Source organism: Anoplophora glabripennis, unplaced genomic scaffold (assembly GCF_000390285.2).
Source record: "Anoplophora glabripennis isolate ALB-LARVAE unplaced genomic scaffold, Agla_2.0 scaffold623, whole genome shotgun sequence".
In the NCBI taxonomy this organism is placed as follows: Eukaryota; Metazoa; Arthropoda; class Insecta; order Coleoptera; family Cerambycidae; genus Anoplophora; species Anoplophora glabripennis.
The window spans coordinates 195366-212045 of NW_019416726.1; the positions used below are offsets into that span (position 1 = coordinate 195366).

The following is a 16680-nucleotide window of genomic DNA, read 5'->3' on the forward strand; positions in this document are numbered from 1 at the left end:
GAACAAAAGTAAGCACAAAAATAAAATCCTTGATGTTTTGTTTATTCATTGTTACCATTTAAATTTACTCAAATAAAATAATAACTAAAAAAAAGCGTTTGTAAAACATGCGTTTTCTGTTTATCCTAACCCCACATTTTAAGAATTATTTTCACGTACTTATAAATAAAAGTAAACAATTTTATATGTAGGACTAAGGAAGTAAATGTAAGAATATTTACATGTGGAGTTATATATAAAAAAGGTAGTATTTTCGTAGATTTCAGTACCTAAAACCTTGATGGTTTGATCGTTTTTTGCACCTGTTTATTTGTTTTACTGCGGCGTCTTTGAAAATACTCAGGTGGTATGACATAACATTCTTATTATTTGATAAGCTTTAGATTATTGAGTTATTAAATGTTTTAAATTATTTGTCTTTGCGGAAAACACTATTTAAAGAATATGGGGCCCTTAAGGATTCTTTTATATCTTTATTCCAGTTCCCAGTAATCAGTAACTTCGGCTACCGTTAAGAAGTGCGGAAACATTATGTAACTCAAAAAGTACACAAGCCGAGGGAACAGTAGTAGTGTTTAATGTACTGTTAAATTGTTAAAAATTCCAAGAAGATAAAAGTACCTACATAAAAACATCTCCAGGAAATTCAAAGTATGTGAAATGTAATAATAATATAAAAACACCGACAAACTGCATATATGTTTGTATCTTCCAAACGAAATTTGTATATCAGCGTTAAAACTTCTCGAGTGTCAAATCGACACAAGTACGACCCTGTACGCGTCTCCGGACCGAATTCGACACAGCTCGGACTCACCCGAACTTGGAAAGTAATTTTTAAAAGGTAGATTGTTAGATTGTCGCTGCGGTGTGGTGATGTCGCAAAGCCATTAGCTTCATTGTATGGCATGTATGCTATGTAATTAACTTTTTTAATTAGGATATATATTTTTTTATTACTTTCCTGCGGTGTTCGTGCTAACGCCGAGAAATTCATTTCTTATTTTAACGCGATACGGACTAGGACAACACGACGTTGTCGTTAGTAGGAACATAATAATAACGGGTCTACTATCTAGCTGCTAGACGTAACCCACATACATTTTTTTAGGTAATTGAGAATGTGTTTGCTGTTTTGACTAAAGTTTGTAGAACATGAAAGGTGGAAAGTTTTTATATACAGCGTGTCCCCGGATAGGTGAAGCGACTCTTGCAGGAGCCAAAAAATGTTGATGTGGAAGTCTGCTATTATTTCAAATGCCTAAATTTCAGTAGGCCCTGGAAATGTAGAAAAAACGGATTTTACTCACCAGTAAAACGTATTTCTCTATGAGAAACCACAAAATGTTATTGAGAAAAGTGTCTCGGAATGAAAAGCTGAGTATTAGTGAAAATTTCAATGTCCTAGGCATTCTTACTTTGCTTGATTTTAGATTTTTTCTAAAAGTAGACACCACACGAAAAGACAATTTTGCACATATATTTTTCATTATGATAATCTTTTCTTAAAAATAATTTGTCGTATCTCATAAAATAAGGGCACTTTACTAATAAAAAAAAGATAATCCTACCAAGAGAATCGTTTTCGGAGAATTGTCTCGAAATTGCAATATTTTTCATTTATATTTACGATTTGGGCCAGGAGATTTATATGAATACATACAAGAAACTTCCGAAAAATTACAATTACTTTACGAGGCATCAAATATATAGTTTTTCCGAAGTCAATTGAAGAACCTATAATGTCAAGGTATGTACCAGGCTCGGTCGCTAAGCAGCAACTCGGCATTGAAATATTTGAAAAACTTGTTCCCATATTTATTTAGCCATACCCATACATAGGTATGGTCGAACTAAACGTGCAGCTGGTAGAAATGTATACGACCAGTTGAAGAATGCGAGCGAGGCCAAAGGAAAACGAGCACAGTTGTATTGGGCTTCTGTGCAATAAATCACAGCAGGCGACAAGTGGTTCATGAATTGCCCAGCAGTGCAGTGCAGTAGTGCGGAATTTGGTGCGAATCAGGCAATTTTAATTTATTATAGGCACCTTCTATTATTCATTCATATTACAATTATTGCGAAAGGGAGAAATAAGAGGGATATTTTGTTTACTAATATTATCACAACATGGCATTTTGGAGACCTTTTAAAACGGAACAAACCAAAATTTACCACCAATATAATAAAATTGTTTGAGGACATAAACAATTAAAATATGCTGTCGACAGATAATTTTACCAAAGAAGAATAATTACAGAATAGAACAACTCGTCTCGAAATTACAGATTTTTTCTCAATTAAATTTAGGCTTCTTTGGGCTTCTCACAATTTCAAAATATCCCAAAAACCATTAAATATTATTGTGCCGATACCTCAAAGGCTTCAAAATGCATACTTGACATTTCAATTGATTTTAGATTTTTCGCAAAGTAGGTATGCATAGGACATTAATATTTTCCAAACAGTCTATTTTTCATTTGGAGAAACTTTTCTTAATAATGGTTGTGAGAAGTTATCTTTTTGGAAGGTTTCAAAAAATGGAAACTTTCTCGGAAAGAAAGTTTACTCGTGAAGAAAAGTTTGGTTGCATCAAGCGGTCTTTGCTCAAAGCTAAGCTTATGTAAAAAACTATAAAAATACCTGAACTACAACTACCATTGTGGAAGAAACTATATCCTTTCAAATTCACACCACATTTTGTCGCAATAACAGTCACAACTCCTCAGGAATTCCGTGATGAGACACCATTAGTATTACCCTATCTCTAGATAAAAATATCCTAATATTTCTATTTTAATCCTCTCGACAATCTCTTAATCTACTTATTTATATAAAGCGGTGATACCGACACATCACACTACAGAGCTTTACAATAATTTATTTTATGAGATCATTAGCTCCCTTACATAATAGATAAAGGATAACGAGGATGAAAACAAAAGTATTGCGTCTAGTTTTGGACATTAATGTCTCTTATAAATGTAACAGTTTTTATGAATGGTTCCCGGTGAGTAAATATGTCTTTAAAAAGTTATAAATCAAATTAATTTTATAATAATTGAAATTCAATATAAAATGTTACAATATAAAGTCCGTAAATAGCAAAATTACTATTTTTGTTTCTCGTGTTTAATTGGAATTTCTCCAAGTAATTGATGATGACGTACTGATTTGACAGAGTCAGACTGGGGGATAACCTCTCTGTGATAGAGGCAGAAGATTTCAATCAAAGGCAGAAGCATAAAAAAGTAGCAATTTATTAAATAGGATTCTGCAATTCTATAGTTGTCTTACTGTGTGGTATAGATGGCAGTGCGGTTTAAGTGAAAACTGCCATACATACATTATATTAAAAATTATAGAATCTATTGTGCTTTTGTCTTTACATTTGCTATACGAATATAGTAGGTACTAATAAATGGCATCTACGTTATACTATAGTTTGCATGAAATCATTAAAATTGAAAAAAATTACGAAATAATTGTTCCATATTTTAATCAAATCTTTTGATACCTATATAAATCTTTAATATAGAAACGATCTATTATGCGTCCAAATAACTGCTTAGCCAACACGCTTGCCAATCGATACGATTAAACGAGTTTAAGGATTGGTCGGGTAAAACAATATGCAATATCAATAAAGGCGGCCGTTTGCGGAACAAAACACAATCGCATGAATAATACAATGTGATAAGACCCTGTACGTGCCACATTTAATAATAAACGGCGATATATAAAACCGTGTAATTTACAATAAATCGTAACGGCGATACCAATTATTTACCAAACCGGAATGCGGTCTCCGTTATAAATGGGGTTAACTCCACAAACTTTAAAATAAACGGCACGTGCGCGGTATTTGTTTTAATACGCTTGAAAAACAATTATTCGTGCAAACAGGATTCAAATACCAGCGTGGGACCCATATTGTTTTCAGGGGATGATTTCTAGACCCACATTAGAGAACTTTTGTGACGAAACAATTTCGAGAGATTTCGTAAAAATGTTCGTAATACAGTTGTGCTTAATGATACCTACTTGAGTACAATCCTGGCTCTACTAAACATAAACACGCCTAAGAAATCACAATTAAGAGTTTTTCACCTTTTTATCAGTTCCTTTTTTTGAGAAAATATAGACTTTACGTAACGGTTTTTGTTCGGTTTGAGAAATGGAACAAATAAAGCAAATCGGACAGGCAAATTCCGCAAAAAAATTATTTGCGTTCCGTGAGTTTCTCTAAACCTAAACCATACATCAGTCAACTGTAACGAGTTCGTTGCTTTGCCTCTACGTATAGGCAACCAACAATTCAGCTACTGTCCGAACTAAAGAACCTCCGCTCCGTGCTTGTACCGCAAAACCCTCGACGTAATCCAACGACATAACTCCTTTCGTGTATTTTTTACCGCAAAAGCCGAACCAAGATTGCGTTTTATTACACGCACCTGCGTGAGAGCTCTTTTCCCCGCCGTGAAATTGATATGCTTCCGGTTTTCCCATCGGGAGGATTCAATATGGGTTTTATTATATTTTATGGCTATTTCCAGCACGAAGTGGAAGATAAACACGTGGAAATAGCTGGAGATTGAGTTCCTTGGAGATCAAGCGAATACGAAAAACATCATGATTATATTCCACAGAACTAGTGTTAAGATACAGATGTAGAAAGTCATTTTTTATTAAACGAGCGGCTTGGTCGAAGAACAGGAGAGAAGTGAGTATTTTAAAATCCGCGAGAATGTAGCAAAAAGACATTTTTTCCACGTGTGTCAAAAAAAGCAAGGATTAATAAATTATGAACTCAGGTCAGCATCACAGCTTTATCAGTTGTAAATTTGTGCAACAAATCGGCACTCGACACTTATTTCGAGTGCACGTGATCATAGGGAAAGTTAAATAACGAACAATACCTTCTTCTACTAAAAAAATATAAACAATAATGTAATTCAGTATATACATACTTGTATATGTATAAAAACGTTTAAAGTAAATATTAATAAACATAAAGTAATAAGTATTAAACAGCGCACAACACACGTATAAAAAAAACTGGCGAAAACCAGAAGACTCAATTTATGTTTGATTTTGGAAGTAGATTATTTAATTATGCAAATATTACATCAGTAGATGTCGAACGGCCCTTCTCTGCAGATTAAGATATTTTATCCCCGCCGCGAATAAGTTTCGCTGAAACAAGGGTTGATACATACGTGATGATGCGATCTATAACGGATCCCATCCATTGGAACCGATGGCAACGATGCGTAAAACAATTTACGTGTTTCACAATGATCCAATGACATAAATCTTATAAATCATTGTTCACTTTAATTCATGTTGATGATCCGCATGACTTTGGTGCGCGGCTAATTGTACTACTAATGACATTTTCCAAATTAAGACGTTTTTTGTTTGTGTTTATTCTGAAATACAATAACTAGCGCTTTCTTAAATATACGCGAGAAAGGTGTAGCAAATGTAGCATATAACCTAATTCATTTTTATAAAGATAAGAATTAAAAAGTTTTCAATTAACTCACCTGATCGCTGTCGTTGCCTTGCCAGTTGTCGTTACCCTGAAGCAAAAAAAAAAAATATTACAAAATTTAGATTTATAAAATCATCAATTGCCCTTTTAAAATATGGGGTTTCAGAACAGATTCTAGGGGAATTAAAAAAGATTATTGGCTATGAACTGTTAAAGTTTTGTTTTTCAATGAATTTTGCCAATATCTCCAAAATATGTTTGAAAACTAATTTAGGTCTATTTAGGCGTACCAAATTTGAATGCAAAATGTTGATTGTATTGGCAAAATTCATTAACTTTAACATCCTGTGTAATGGAACCAAAAAATGGTATACCTATAGCAGTTTATAACTAAAAATCTTATTTTTTAATATTTTATTGTCTAAAATATATGGTACGTTATTATGAAACATTCTACTATGTGTTCAAAAGGTTTTGGTGCTTTCTCACTTTTTAATTACATCACAAAATGACAATAGGTACTCAGCCCAGAATACAATCATTTTTAGTAGGTACCTATATTTTAGGCAAGTTGGTTATTAACATCTAGCTAGATGCTGTAGATATGTCTCTTTGTCTGTTCATCTGCTATAATTAGAAAAGAACAAAACATATCCAGATCATCTAGATTCTAGATGTTAATACCGAACTTACTTTTTATTCCGCATTTTTATGAGAAATTCCTTCAGTGCTGCAAGATTCATTCTACCAATATCTACATGGGAATTAAAAATAATGCATAAATTATGATCAGAAATTTCGGTTTATAAATTAAAAAAAGTTATTTTGGAATAAAATATTAATTTAGGTTGTACAGTTACCAAAATTTTGAAACATTATTTGGTATTTTAACTGAATAAATTAAGTGTTTTTCAAACGAAAAATTGTTTAATTTGTGACAAACCGCTCAATCTGCCATTAATGGTTTCCTCCCATCTCGTTATCGAAGAGAAGAAAATCGCCTACAGGATTGCGAAGTTGTAACCCAGTCAAAGTAGCTCAAAAAATAGGGGTAAGCTTACAATAATTCGCATAAAGCTGAAAATTGGTATGAATGTTATTATTATAAATGAAATGTGAAAAGTCCCCATCGATCCCACATCTGCAAAAAAATTTATTCAAGGTCAAAGTTCGCAAATATGGGTTTTTTGAATTTTTCAGCCAAACGGTAAGTTTTATCATAGAAATAGGTCCAATAAAGAACAATTTTTATAGATACTTGCAAGATCTACAAATTTTGTCAACCTATTTTTATGATAAAACTTACCGTTTGGCTGAAAAATGCAAAAAACCCATATTTGCGAACTTTGACCTTGAATAATTTTTTTTCCAAATATGGGGTCGATGGGAACTTTTCACATCTCATTTATAATGGTGTTCCCAACATTCCTACAAATTTTCAGCTTTATGCGAATTATTGTAACCTTGAATGTCTATTTTCACCGGGCTATTGGGCGATAAATCACAAATTAGGCGTTATTTTTAAGTACCATATTGATGAAAAAATGTAAAGCTGTGGTAATAGCAAGTTTTTAAAAAGTCCATGTGCTATTTAATAATGTACATATTGCCATGAATGAATATATATTTACTATTTACTTAAATGCCATTTGTCTAATAACTGTGACTTGAGAATCTTGAGATAGTTAGCGTGTTGGTGGTTATTTCTCTTCTTTAATTTCCTATCCCATTAAAATTAAAGTTTAATTAATAACAATAACGAAAGTTGTTGAAGTTTCACATTTTGCGTGTGTTACGTGATGATTAAATTTTATTAAACAAGATAATTGTGGACATAACCAAGGAGGTATCTGTGTTTCTCTTTTGGTCGGATTAGCCGGCCGACCAGCTGGCACCTCAAGGCCTACTCCAAGCAAAAATCCTACCTACGTCCATGGTGATTGCACTATAGCTTAACTGCTGCATATTTTTCCCTGTAACGTCGAAATTTCTGGAAAGTAATATGTACCCCTTGAAATATCGCTTCCCACACAGTTAAATGTACATCAAAAAGTCGGTCTACATCTCAAATAACGTGACCCACTTTCAAATGATACTGCGGGAAAATATAACGTTCCCTGAATCCTCAAACCGAGTCTGGTATGTTCCATCTAATATCTTATGCAGCTTAGTGGCCGTAGTTTATAACTTTTATGCCGGACCCGAAGACGTTTCATCTAATTTATTGATACGTACGGCTGGGGTGACGTGAATTGCGAAAATTTAAGCCTTCAGGAGATATGGGGGATCGTAAACATGAAGCTGGCCTTTAGAATGAAAATTTGATACTTCCGAATGGTTCAAGTAATATTTAAAATGAATGATTTTCACGATCTATGTTCTTGCTTTTATACAAGCCATGTCGTGGTGGATTGGTGCAATTTTTCACGATGCATCCAATCAGCGATCGCATTATCTTGAGCGTAGACGTAACGGTTTGTCATTGTTCACTGTAAACGAAGATTTAGGGAAGCCGTGCAGTGTTGGTTGCGTAATCACTGCGGTCACGTGACTTCTAAATATTTATGAAAGTTCTGTACGCAATTACACAGGGACAGGGTGCCAAACTGGGTCATATTTCAAAGCTATTGTTCAACTTAAAGGCATTAACACTTTCGGAAAAATACCTAATATTGCCAAATTCCTGAAACTAGATAAATCAGAAACGTATACTAGTCATTCATTCTGCAGATCAGCTGGTACTTTCTTAGCAGATTTTGGTGCAGATATTACTTTAAAGCGTTTTGGAGGTTTCAAAAAGCGACAAAGTAGCTGAAGTATGTGTGGATGATTGTCCTCAATAATAAGTCACGATTGGGAAGAACATTTTGAACAACAATACTGAAACAACCTCTATTACTGCTCGTTTTATGGTTCCTAGTTTCTGCTGACGCTACCTCTTCTATTGCTTGTTCTACGCTTTTAGTAGTATATACTAATAGAATGATGTATCACAAAGAAAACGAGCCCTCTTGTGAGTCTTGTGTTAGTTTTGGCAAAGGAATTTGGATTACACTACTATTTAGGCAACCCACAACAAATTGTCATAGTTGAAATTGTACACGACCGAATCTGACCCTTGTGTACTATTTACATAGATACTACAAAAATGAATAATCTCAAATTAATTTATTTTTACATGAATTTGGAAGTATTAAGATGAACAACCAACACGTATTTCGTAAAATAGATACACTAATGCGCTTAAAACTTTAACATTAGCCGTGTTATTCCTAATGCGCATGCTTGGAAAGAATAGCCTCATATGCAGGTGATATGTTATCGCTGTCATCATATTTTATTTAATCTTGGCATTTTCTAGTTCTACTAAGAATTGTTTTTCGTGGTGTTGTAGTGTGTTAGTGTGTTTATCAAGTGTTTTTTTCCTTCTAGTGGTTTATTATAGATTATAGACGTGCTCTTAACCATAACCAAAGAACTTAACTTAGCTTAAATGATATGCTCTTAGGAGGCTACTTAGCTTACATAAAATTATCTTTAATGCGTATGCTCAGTAACATTGATTAACTTATTACTTGCTATAAAAGTCAATATTGTTCTATAAATTTAAATATAAATTCTATAATTTGTCACTTGGGGTTTGAAACTGCTTAAATATTTCTAATATTACCAGAATATCGCAATATTTAAGGTCACGACAAAGAAGCAATTTTTTTGACACTTATGTCCAAAGTGCATATTATGGTCAAAAATCGATCTAGTAAAAATATTGAGAAATTGTTCATGGCAATGTGCACTATGGAGTTGCCTATTATTTAGCGCTTTTGACGTCACTACTAAAATTAATAAGTCAACATCTTATGGCAGTTTTTTTAAAAATAAATATTTGCGATTTAGACCAACTAAGTTTGCAAAAAAATTTACTTAAACTAGAATTGAAATCCATTTTTCTCAAGAACTTCATTTTAGCGAATACAAAATATAGTAAAAAATTAAATAAAAAGATTCTTATAATGTTCGTAAAGATTGTACTGTTGACTTAAATCGATAAATTTTGGGCCGACTTGTTTCGATCTCAAGTCAAGTGAAAATAAATAGCCTCTAACATGATATTTGAGAACTGATTGATGAAAAACTGCCCACTGGAAAATTGCCTTCAATTTTCCTGAAACTTTCACTTAATTAATGATGGATAAGGGGACAGCTGATTTTTTTCCTGAAAACTAATTTAAAAATGGTAATGAAACAGTCCCTCCAAGGTAAGTTCTTAAGATGAGTCATATGTTGTGAAAATAATTGGAAAACTCACATTAAATTGATGGAAGCAGTTTGGAAGCTCACAGTTTTCCACTGAGAAAGGAGAGAAGGGCGACAATATTTTTTAGCTTTTAAAAAAGTTCTGGAAATGAAATAATGATTCATTTATCGAGTTTTGTTGTTTCTCAAAAGTTTATCATTTTTCAGATCGACTAATGAACCATTATGTATGAAAGCCAATACTTATATTAAATATATTTAAATAAAATTCAACATGTAAACACTCAATTTTATATGTATAATCTTTTACTGGTCCAGGATAGTAAAAGTCGGATAATGTCAGAACGAATATGCTAATTTATGGACCAAAATGGGGTATTTCCCAATGTTTTTCACTACAACAGAAAATGAAAATAGGTTACAAAATATAGTACCTGATTTTTTTTATTTGAGCTCTTTTAAGTTCTAAAAAATATATACGTTGTAAGGTTATTAAGTGAAAATATAAAATCTAGCACCAGTGTAGTTTTAAAATATTTTTATTTGGAGTGTTTTGAGATCATTCAAATTTTGTAGTATTCACATGATAATATTTTCTGTATTTTGGATAATAAATCCAATAAATATTACATAATTTGTAGATTTGTTGATCATAAATAATAATATAAAGTTATAATACATCAATATATATTTATTACTTATGTTTGTAGAAGACAATGTTGAAAAAATAAAATTCTTTAATTTTACACAATTTAAATTTACTGCTTGATTTATTTCTACATGTCAACAATAGATGGCAAAACATGGTTTGTTGATTGTACAAGGCATTTGGCGTTCTGTATTGTGGGTTGCTCTCTTTCAGGAATTGCAGTTGCAGGTACTTCACAAAAACAACAAAAATGTAGATATCGTCGTTGGTAACGCAAAGACCAAAGGGAAAAGCAGCTTAAGCCCTACTTATTTGAGTAATTTCTCAGGAAAGCAATACAAAGAAAAGTCATTATTAGGCGATTTTTTTTGTGGTATGTATGATGGATAGATATGGTAGTACACAGAAACCAAAATGTACTTTTCCGAAGGATTTTGATGCGCTGAATCCGAATCCGGCGTCCAAATTTCTCAATTGGCTCTGGTTTAGATAACCTAACATAAAAACTTACTCTTTAAAACGGACTTAGATTTATCCCGATATTATTTTTCGTCTTTCAGAAATCGCATGTTGAAATTTAGTAGTTTGACTTATTTCTCGATTTTTGAATATACTCACAACACAGCACCACAAACCTAAATTCATCAGCACCCGGAACTAAGCATATTATATGTTTTTGTGATCGCTGATCATGAATCTGAACTCCAAAATACTCTATTACGTGAAATTTTGCAATAAACTTTAAAAAATGTCTAAATATTCGATATATGGCCGACTTTTTATGTACTACATATATCAATCTGGAAATAAATAAACCCTACGCCTAAAAACTCTATGAGTTCGAGATCCAGCGTATTAGCCCATTTCGCGATTTTGGCACATTTAGGTTAGGATATCTCGAAAACCAGACCCAATTGAGAAATTTGGGCCTCGGATTCGAATTCAGGGCACTAAAATCTTTCGGGAAAGTATATTCGTGTTGTTGGGTTAATATCTTGTCGGCCTGTGTTATGTATGAATATATTCGTTTTCATTCCTCTAAGAATTTAATTCAAAAACAGAGTTATGTACATTTTCTTCGCCCTTTTATTATATTAGTAAATCTATTTTATACCATTTGCGATCGTAATCACATTTTCAGTTTCTCCAGATCATAGTCTTTTGCCAAATCTTAGTGCTTTATGAATTTTTTAATGTTTATCTTTTCTGTCTTTCTTCATATAATTCAGTTTTTTACTTCGTTTAGACTCCACTAGAGCTGGTTTCCAGTTAATCTTCCTTTGCGTATGAAGATAAGATCCTCCATTAATTCAAATTAGTACGAGACACTTTTTCCCCTCGGCCGATAAATTAGAACCCGTTGCTAACGACAGGGCAGGAACTCCATTAATATTTTGCCTAAAGTATGTCCGCTCGTTAATCTCCTTATTGTTTTCGATCGCGATGCCACCGAAAAGCGACATGGAAAAACATGTAAATAATGAATACCTCGCGATAAGGGTACGCGGCTTCATTTTAGGGTAATTTATACCCTTTTATTAGCTGCTTATCGCTGTTGTATCGGGGTGTGGTTTCCCTACAATCGAGCGAGGGGAAATTAGTGTTGTTGCACATATGTTAAATGTTTCCACCAGGGATTTTTTAATGGGGATAAAATGCTTCTTTCGTGTTTGGGGAAGTTTAAGTTATAAGATAAACCAAATAAATTGTAAAAATAATAAACCGTAACCGTACCACTACTACCTATAACATAAAACATCACAATTCTCGTGTCGTCGAATAATGACGTCACTATCAATAGTTTAGTGAGTCTTTAATAGTAAATGACATTAGTTGGTGGCTTCAGTTTTAGGTTAATTAAATAATATTGACGACTACTACTCTGTAGATTAATTATATTGTAAAACGCGATTTTAAATAGTTTTATACAGGTTGTTGACAAACGTGGAGAGAATATTTGAAGTGGCTTACTACACTGATACGAAGAAACAATTTTGGAACCGCTGAGTTATCGATAGCTCGGTGTCACATTTTTCATTTTTATGATGAAAGAAATGAAGGATTAAGTAAAACAGAATTCAAATTTGATAAAAAATGTATTTCAGTTATTTGATTTATTTAAATATTCCCAGTCACAATTTTATGAAAAATTTTTTAGTCTAATCTTTTAAATATACAGGGTATCCCACGGTGACGAGACATTAGACATATTTCAGAGACTACTTCGATTATAATTTTGAAAATTTGGGCAATAATGTTTTCTCCACTAAAATAATGACGTCCACCTAACGCTTCCGGTTATACCGGAAGTTGACGTCATCTTCGTTATTTTAAATGGAACACCCTATATATTATTGCAATTTTGGATTCTACGTCAATTTTTAGGTGAACTTTCATAAAGGTTTCCTATTCTTAAAGTTAACCGTTTTTGATATATTTAATTTTTTTCAAAAAAAATTAAAAAAGCACTGCCTAATTCAAAAAGATGTGTATTTTACAATAATAAAGTTAGAGCGATAAAATTTATAGGGGACATAACTAAAACTCTAAGCTTCCCTGCCATAATTTCAAAATGACTTAATTTCATACAGGGTGGTAGAAATTTAATGCCGAATTTAGTCAACTTTAAACCATCTTAACTTATTTTTTTTAATGGAACACCCTGTATATTTTTGCGCAACCTGATGAACAATTTTGTTCTCTTTCGAATGGTATAATGGTTCCCTATACCTATCTCTTCTGGTTTTTAAGGTATTTACTGTTTTTCGTGCAGTCAACGGATATCGCATAATTTCTTGCGAGGATGGCTGTGAAATTTTTAGTGGAACTTCAAAACAAGCACCTAATCCGTCACCAGTTTATTGTTGTCAATTTAACACATACAGTGAATGTTTATTTGAGTATTATTTATTGTTAAAGAACGGAAAACGTTAATATTTATTCAAATACTGACATTCTAAGTTTATTATTTATTCATGGAGAGTGTCACAAGATAATACTAAAGCAAATGTTATTTTTCTTTATTATTATTATTACATTTGCAATATGTACAGTTATTATTATAGTGCGTTCAATAACTTTTAAGGATTAAGTTATGTCAAAAAACTTGTGGGATATCAAGAAACCAATATGCTAGTGACATTGTATTCTATTTTGCATTGGCATTATCTGTTTGACCTGCAAGAACGTATTGCAAAAATTATGTGGCTTAATATTCGGCGCTCTATTGATTAATAGTGTAAAAATTAACGATTTAACATTTTCAAATTGAACGTGGTTTGACCTTGAAGCTTAAGATCAAGGTCAAATCTAAGGTCACTACCGAATCAATCCTACAACTTGTATCTGCAACTTTTTTTGACAGGAAGTTATAGAGAGGGTGGGGTGGTCTGGTCTTTTTGGGATAAACTATATTATTATATTGTTAAAAATGTCAATCCATCTCAACTTTCTTCATTTGAAGTATACAACAAAAAATCAAGCTATCAAGTAACTTTAACCTGAGGGGTTATTTCTTTATTTTTCTATCTATCGTTATGACCAGTATCATAACGAGTCTGGATTTCAAAAGAGTTTACTATTTAGTTCTCGAAAGGTAGTTTATAATTATCATTACATTTTAATTAATACGTGGGAACTTAGAAATGTTATATGTTCAGAGAATGAATATCAAGCACTTACCATCCACTGCTTACATAGAATGTAATCCAGTGACTGGCTGTACAGGGTGACACTGAGGTTGGAAGAATCAAAGAGAAACACCAAAACTTTCTAGGAAGGGTTTTAATAACAACAAACAAAACAAACAAACAAAATAACAACACAACGGCTCGAACAACATTAGCACCGAGATTCAGGGAATGCGAGATTCATAGCAAAATTTGGAAAAAACTTTATCCATAATTAAATTAATTAATTAGCCCTAAACTCTAAAACTAAGTCGACTGCTCAATGTGGAACCTAAGGAAGAACTGCCCTTTTTTCGGATATTTCTCCTGAATTCGACACTTCGCTTCGACACGCCCATTTCTTGGGTCCAGACGTTTCTGTTCTTATCTTATTGGCGGGAACCCTGAATATCGGGACGCTTTGGCATAACTATGCCATGTTAATAGTTATCTAATTGACTGATTTTACAATTGTCTAAGTAATTTTGAAACTAAGCTTACTTATAAGTAACCCTAGCCTTCCTCTAGTGACTCCGTGTAGCGATACGGGACGGATTAGTAGATCTCATTTTGTATATCCTTATAGCTTGGAAAATCCGCCAAAAAAACAGCTATTTGATCTATTACTTTCTTTTCCTATCAATTTAACAATTTAATTCTACTTTGGAACCTCTACGCTCTTCTCGTGGTTTCGCGCGTTATTAAAAATATCGATTTTTCTCTTTATTCTGTGCCAGCATAGGCTGGCGCCTCCCGGACGCGACAGATGACTGTCACATAGCCCCGACTCTAAGTGAACTTGTTCAAAAAATATTGCTAAATTTCTCCGAAGGACGACGCTAACCTACTTGTGAGCCCTTAACTTTTGATAGTTTGTGTTGACTGAAATATTTTACTTTTTGGACCATCCGTTCCGAGAACTAACAAATAAATTACTACGCGTCCCGGCTTTTGTTACATAACTCTGAAAAACATTATCCTGCATTTCTCTTTGGTGATTCCAACTGGGTAGCCATGACATTTGATTAGGTAAAACCGCTACCTACGGTATTGGTACAAAAAAGCTTTTTAAGTGTCGTACTGACAATATTGAAATACTTTGCATTTACCAGCATTAATTAAGCCATATCTTGCCCCATATATTTGCAAAGCTGTCCTAAGGCAAACAAGACAGAATCGACGGCCTTTCTCCGTCTCCCACCACGCCCCTCTCGCTCGTATTGTAGCAAACATTCATTTCTGCTGCTTCTACGATAATGGAATTTGAATATGAATAGGCGACGAGTTATTGTTATCTTATGAGGCTGCCGTGCAGCAGGCATTTCCTTTGTGAAATTATGGCTTGTCGAAGATTCCTCCAGATATTTGTCCCTTTTACATATTAACAAATAGTAGCGAACACATATCAAAATAATTCAGTCTCTCTAAGTAGGTAATGCATTTTATCCTTTTCTGGCCATGTGGTGAAATTATTTGCACTTAAAGCATTTGCATTTAAATCTGAATCAAGTTCGTTACGAAGATTAAAACGGTTATCTCGGCAGGAAAATAGGATACTAAAATACACACCTCGCTGAACGCTCAGAGTTAAATTCATAATATTTACATCAGAACAAAGGACATTACGTACAGATGGGGAACGAAAATTGAATTGGTAATTGACCAAAAGGGGGCTGGAATTTCACTGGTGCAGCGAAAAATTAAGACACGAGATTAAGGTGAAGTGTATTTCTTAAAAGATTTTTAAGTTTGTGGCATGTCTTGGATAAAGAGTTCTTTTACGTTCACTTAGTTCACCCATAACTTGAAGTTTGAACAGCAATCTTAATAAGTAATAACTATCCGTCACTATTAAGTGCATCTGTCAGGAATTGATGATTTGATTTCTTTAAAACAAAATTTGCAAAAACGATAGCAAACCTGATTACTTTTTCAGGTAGCCGTGACAAAAAAATGTCCTTTATGTTATTGTTTTATTTAACATTTAAAACAACAACAAATCGCAGATCCACCAAACCCTATATCACTGTAATTAGTGAAAATACGTCTTTCTAAAAATGTTAATATAAATAGGGCGGTCTATTTAAAAAAACTGCCGACAACGCCGTATCTCTAAAAATAAAGTATACAGGGTATTTCAGGATTAAGTCGACAAACTTTAAGGAGATATTCCTCATAAAAAATAAGTAAAGAATCAAGTATAAATTTTTTTTCCAGATACGTTTCATTTTCGAAATATAGATTTTTAAAAAATTTCGAATTTTTTAAATAACTTCTAAATGAAGAAGGCTATTTAAGCCAAATTTGGCATGACACATCTTCTTATAAGATACTATTTTTCCATAGAAGTAGAAGTCCCGCAAGCAACCAGTGGCGGAGTTATGGGGACTCAGACTTATTAAATTACAAAAAAAATAATACGGCCCTACTGAAAATAAAAAATGATGCTGTTTTTAGATAGAACAGTTTGTTATTGACAACACTTCAAATTTTTCGTTCTCACTAAACATTATTTCTTTGTTAAAATCGTTTGTTATAGGAAATAAATTAATGATGATAAATAAACTTCTGTCAAAGTCATTTGATTGATCCGCATGCCTTGTCCGTAG

General features: G+C 33.0%; 1 protein-coding gene across 4 annotated transcripts in view; it reads right to left on the bottom strand.

The window, feature by feature from the left end:
- LOC108909914 (disks large 1 tumor suppressor protein) overlaps window positions 1-16680 on the bottom strand; it is a 215581-nt gene that overhangs the window by 130137 nt on the left and 68764 nt on the right. For all 4 annotated transcript variants that reach the window (XM_023455318.1, XM_023455316.1, XM_023455317.1 and 1 more), the window contains one exon: window positions 5550-5585. In XM_023455318.1, coding sequence (XP_023311086.1) covers window positions 5550-5585 — 36 coding nt within the window. The remainder of the gene's footprint in view (window positions 1-5549; window positions 5586-16680) is intronic.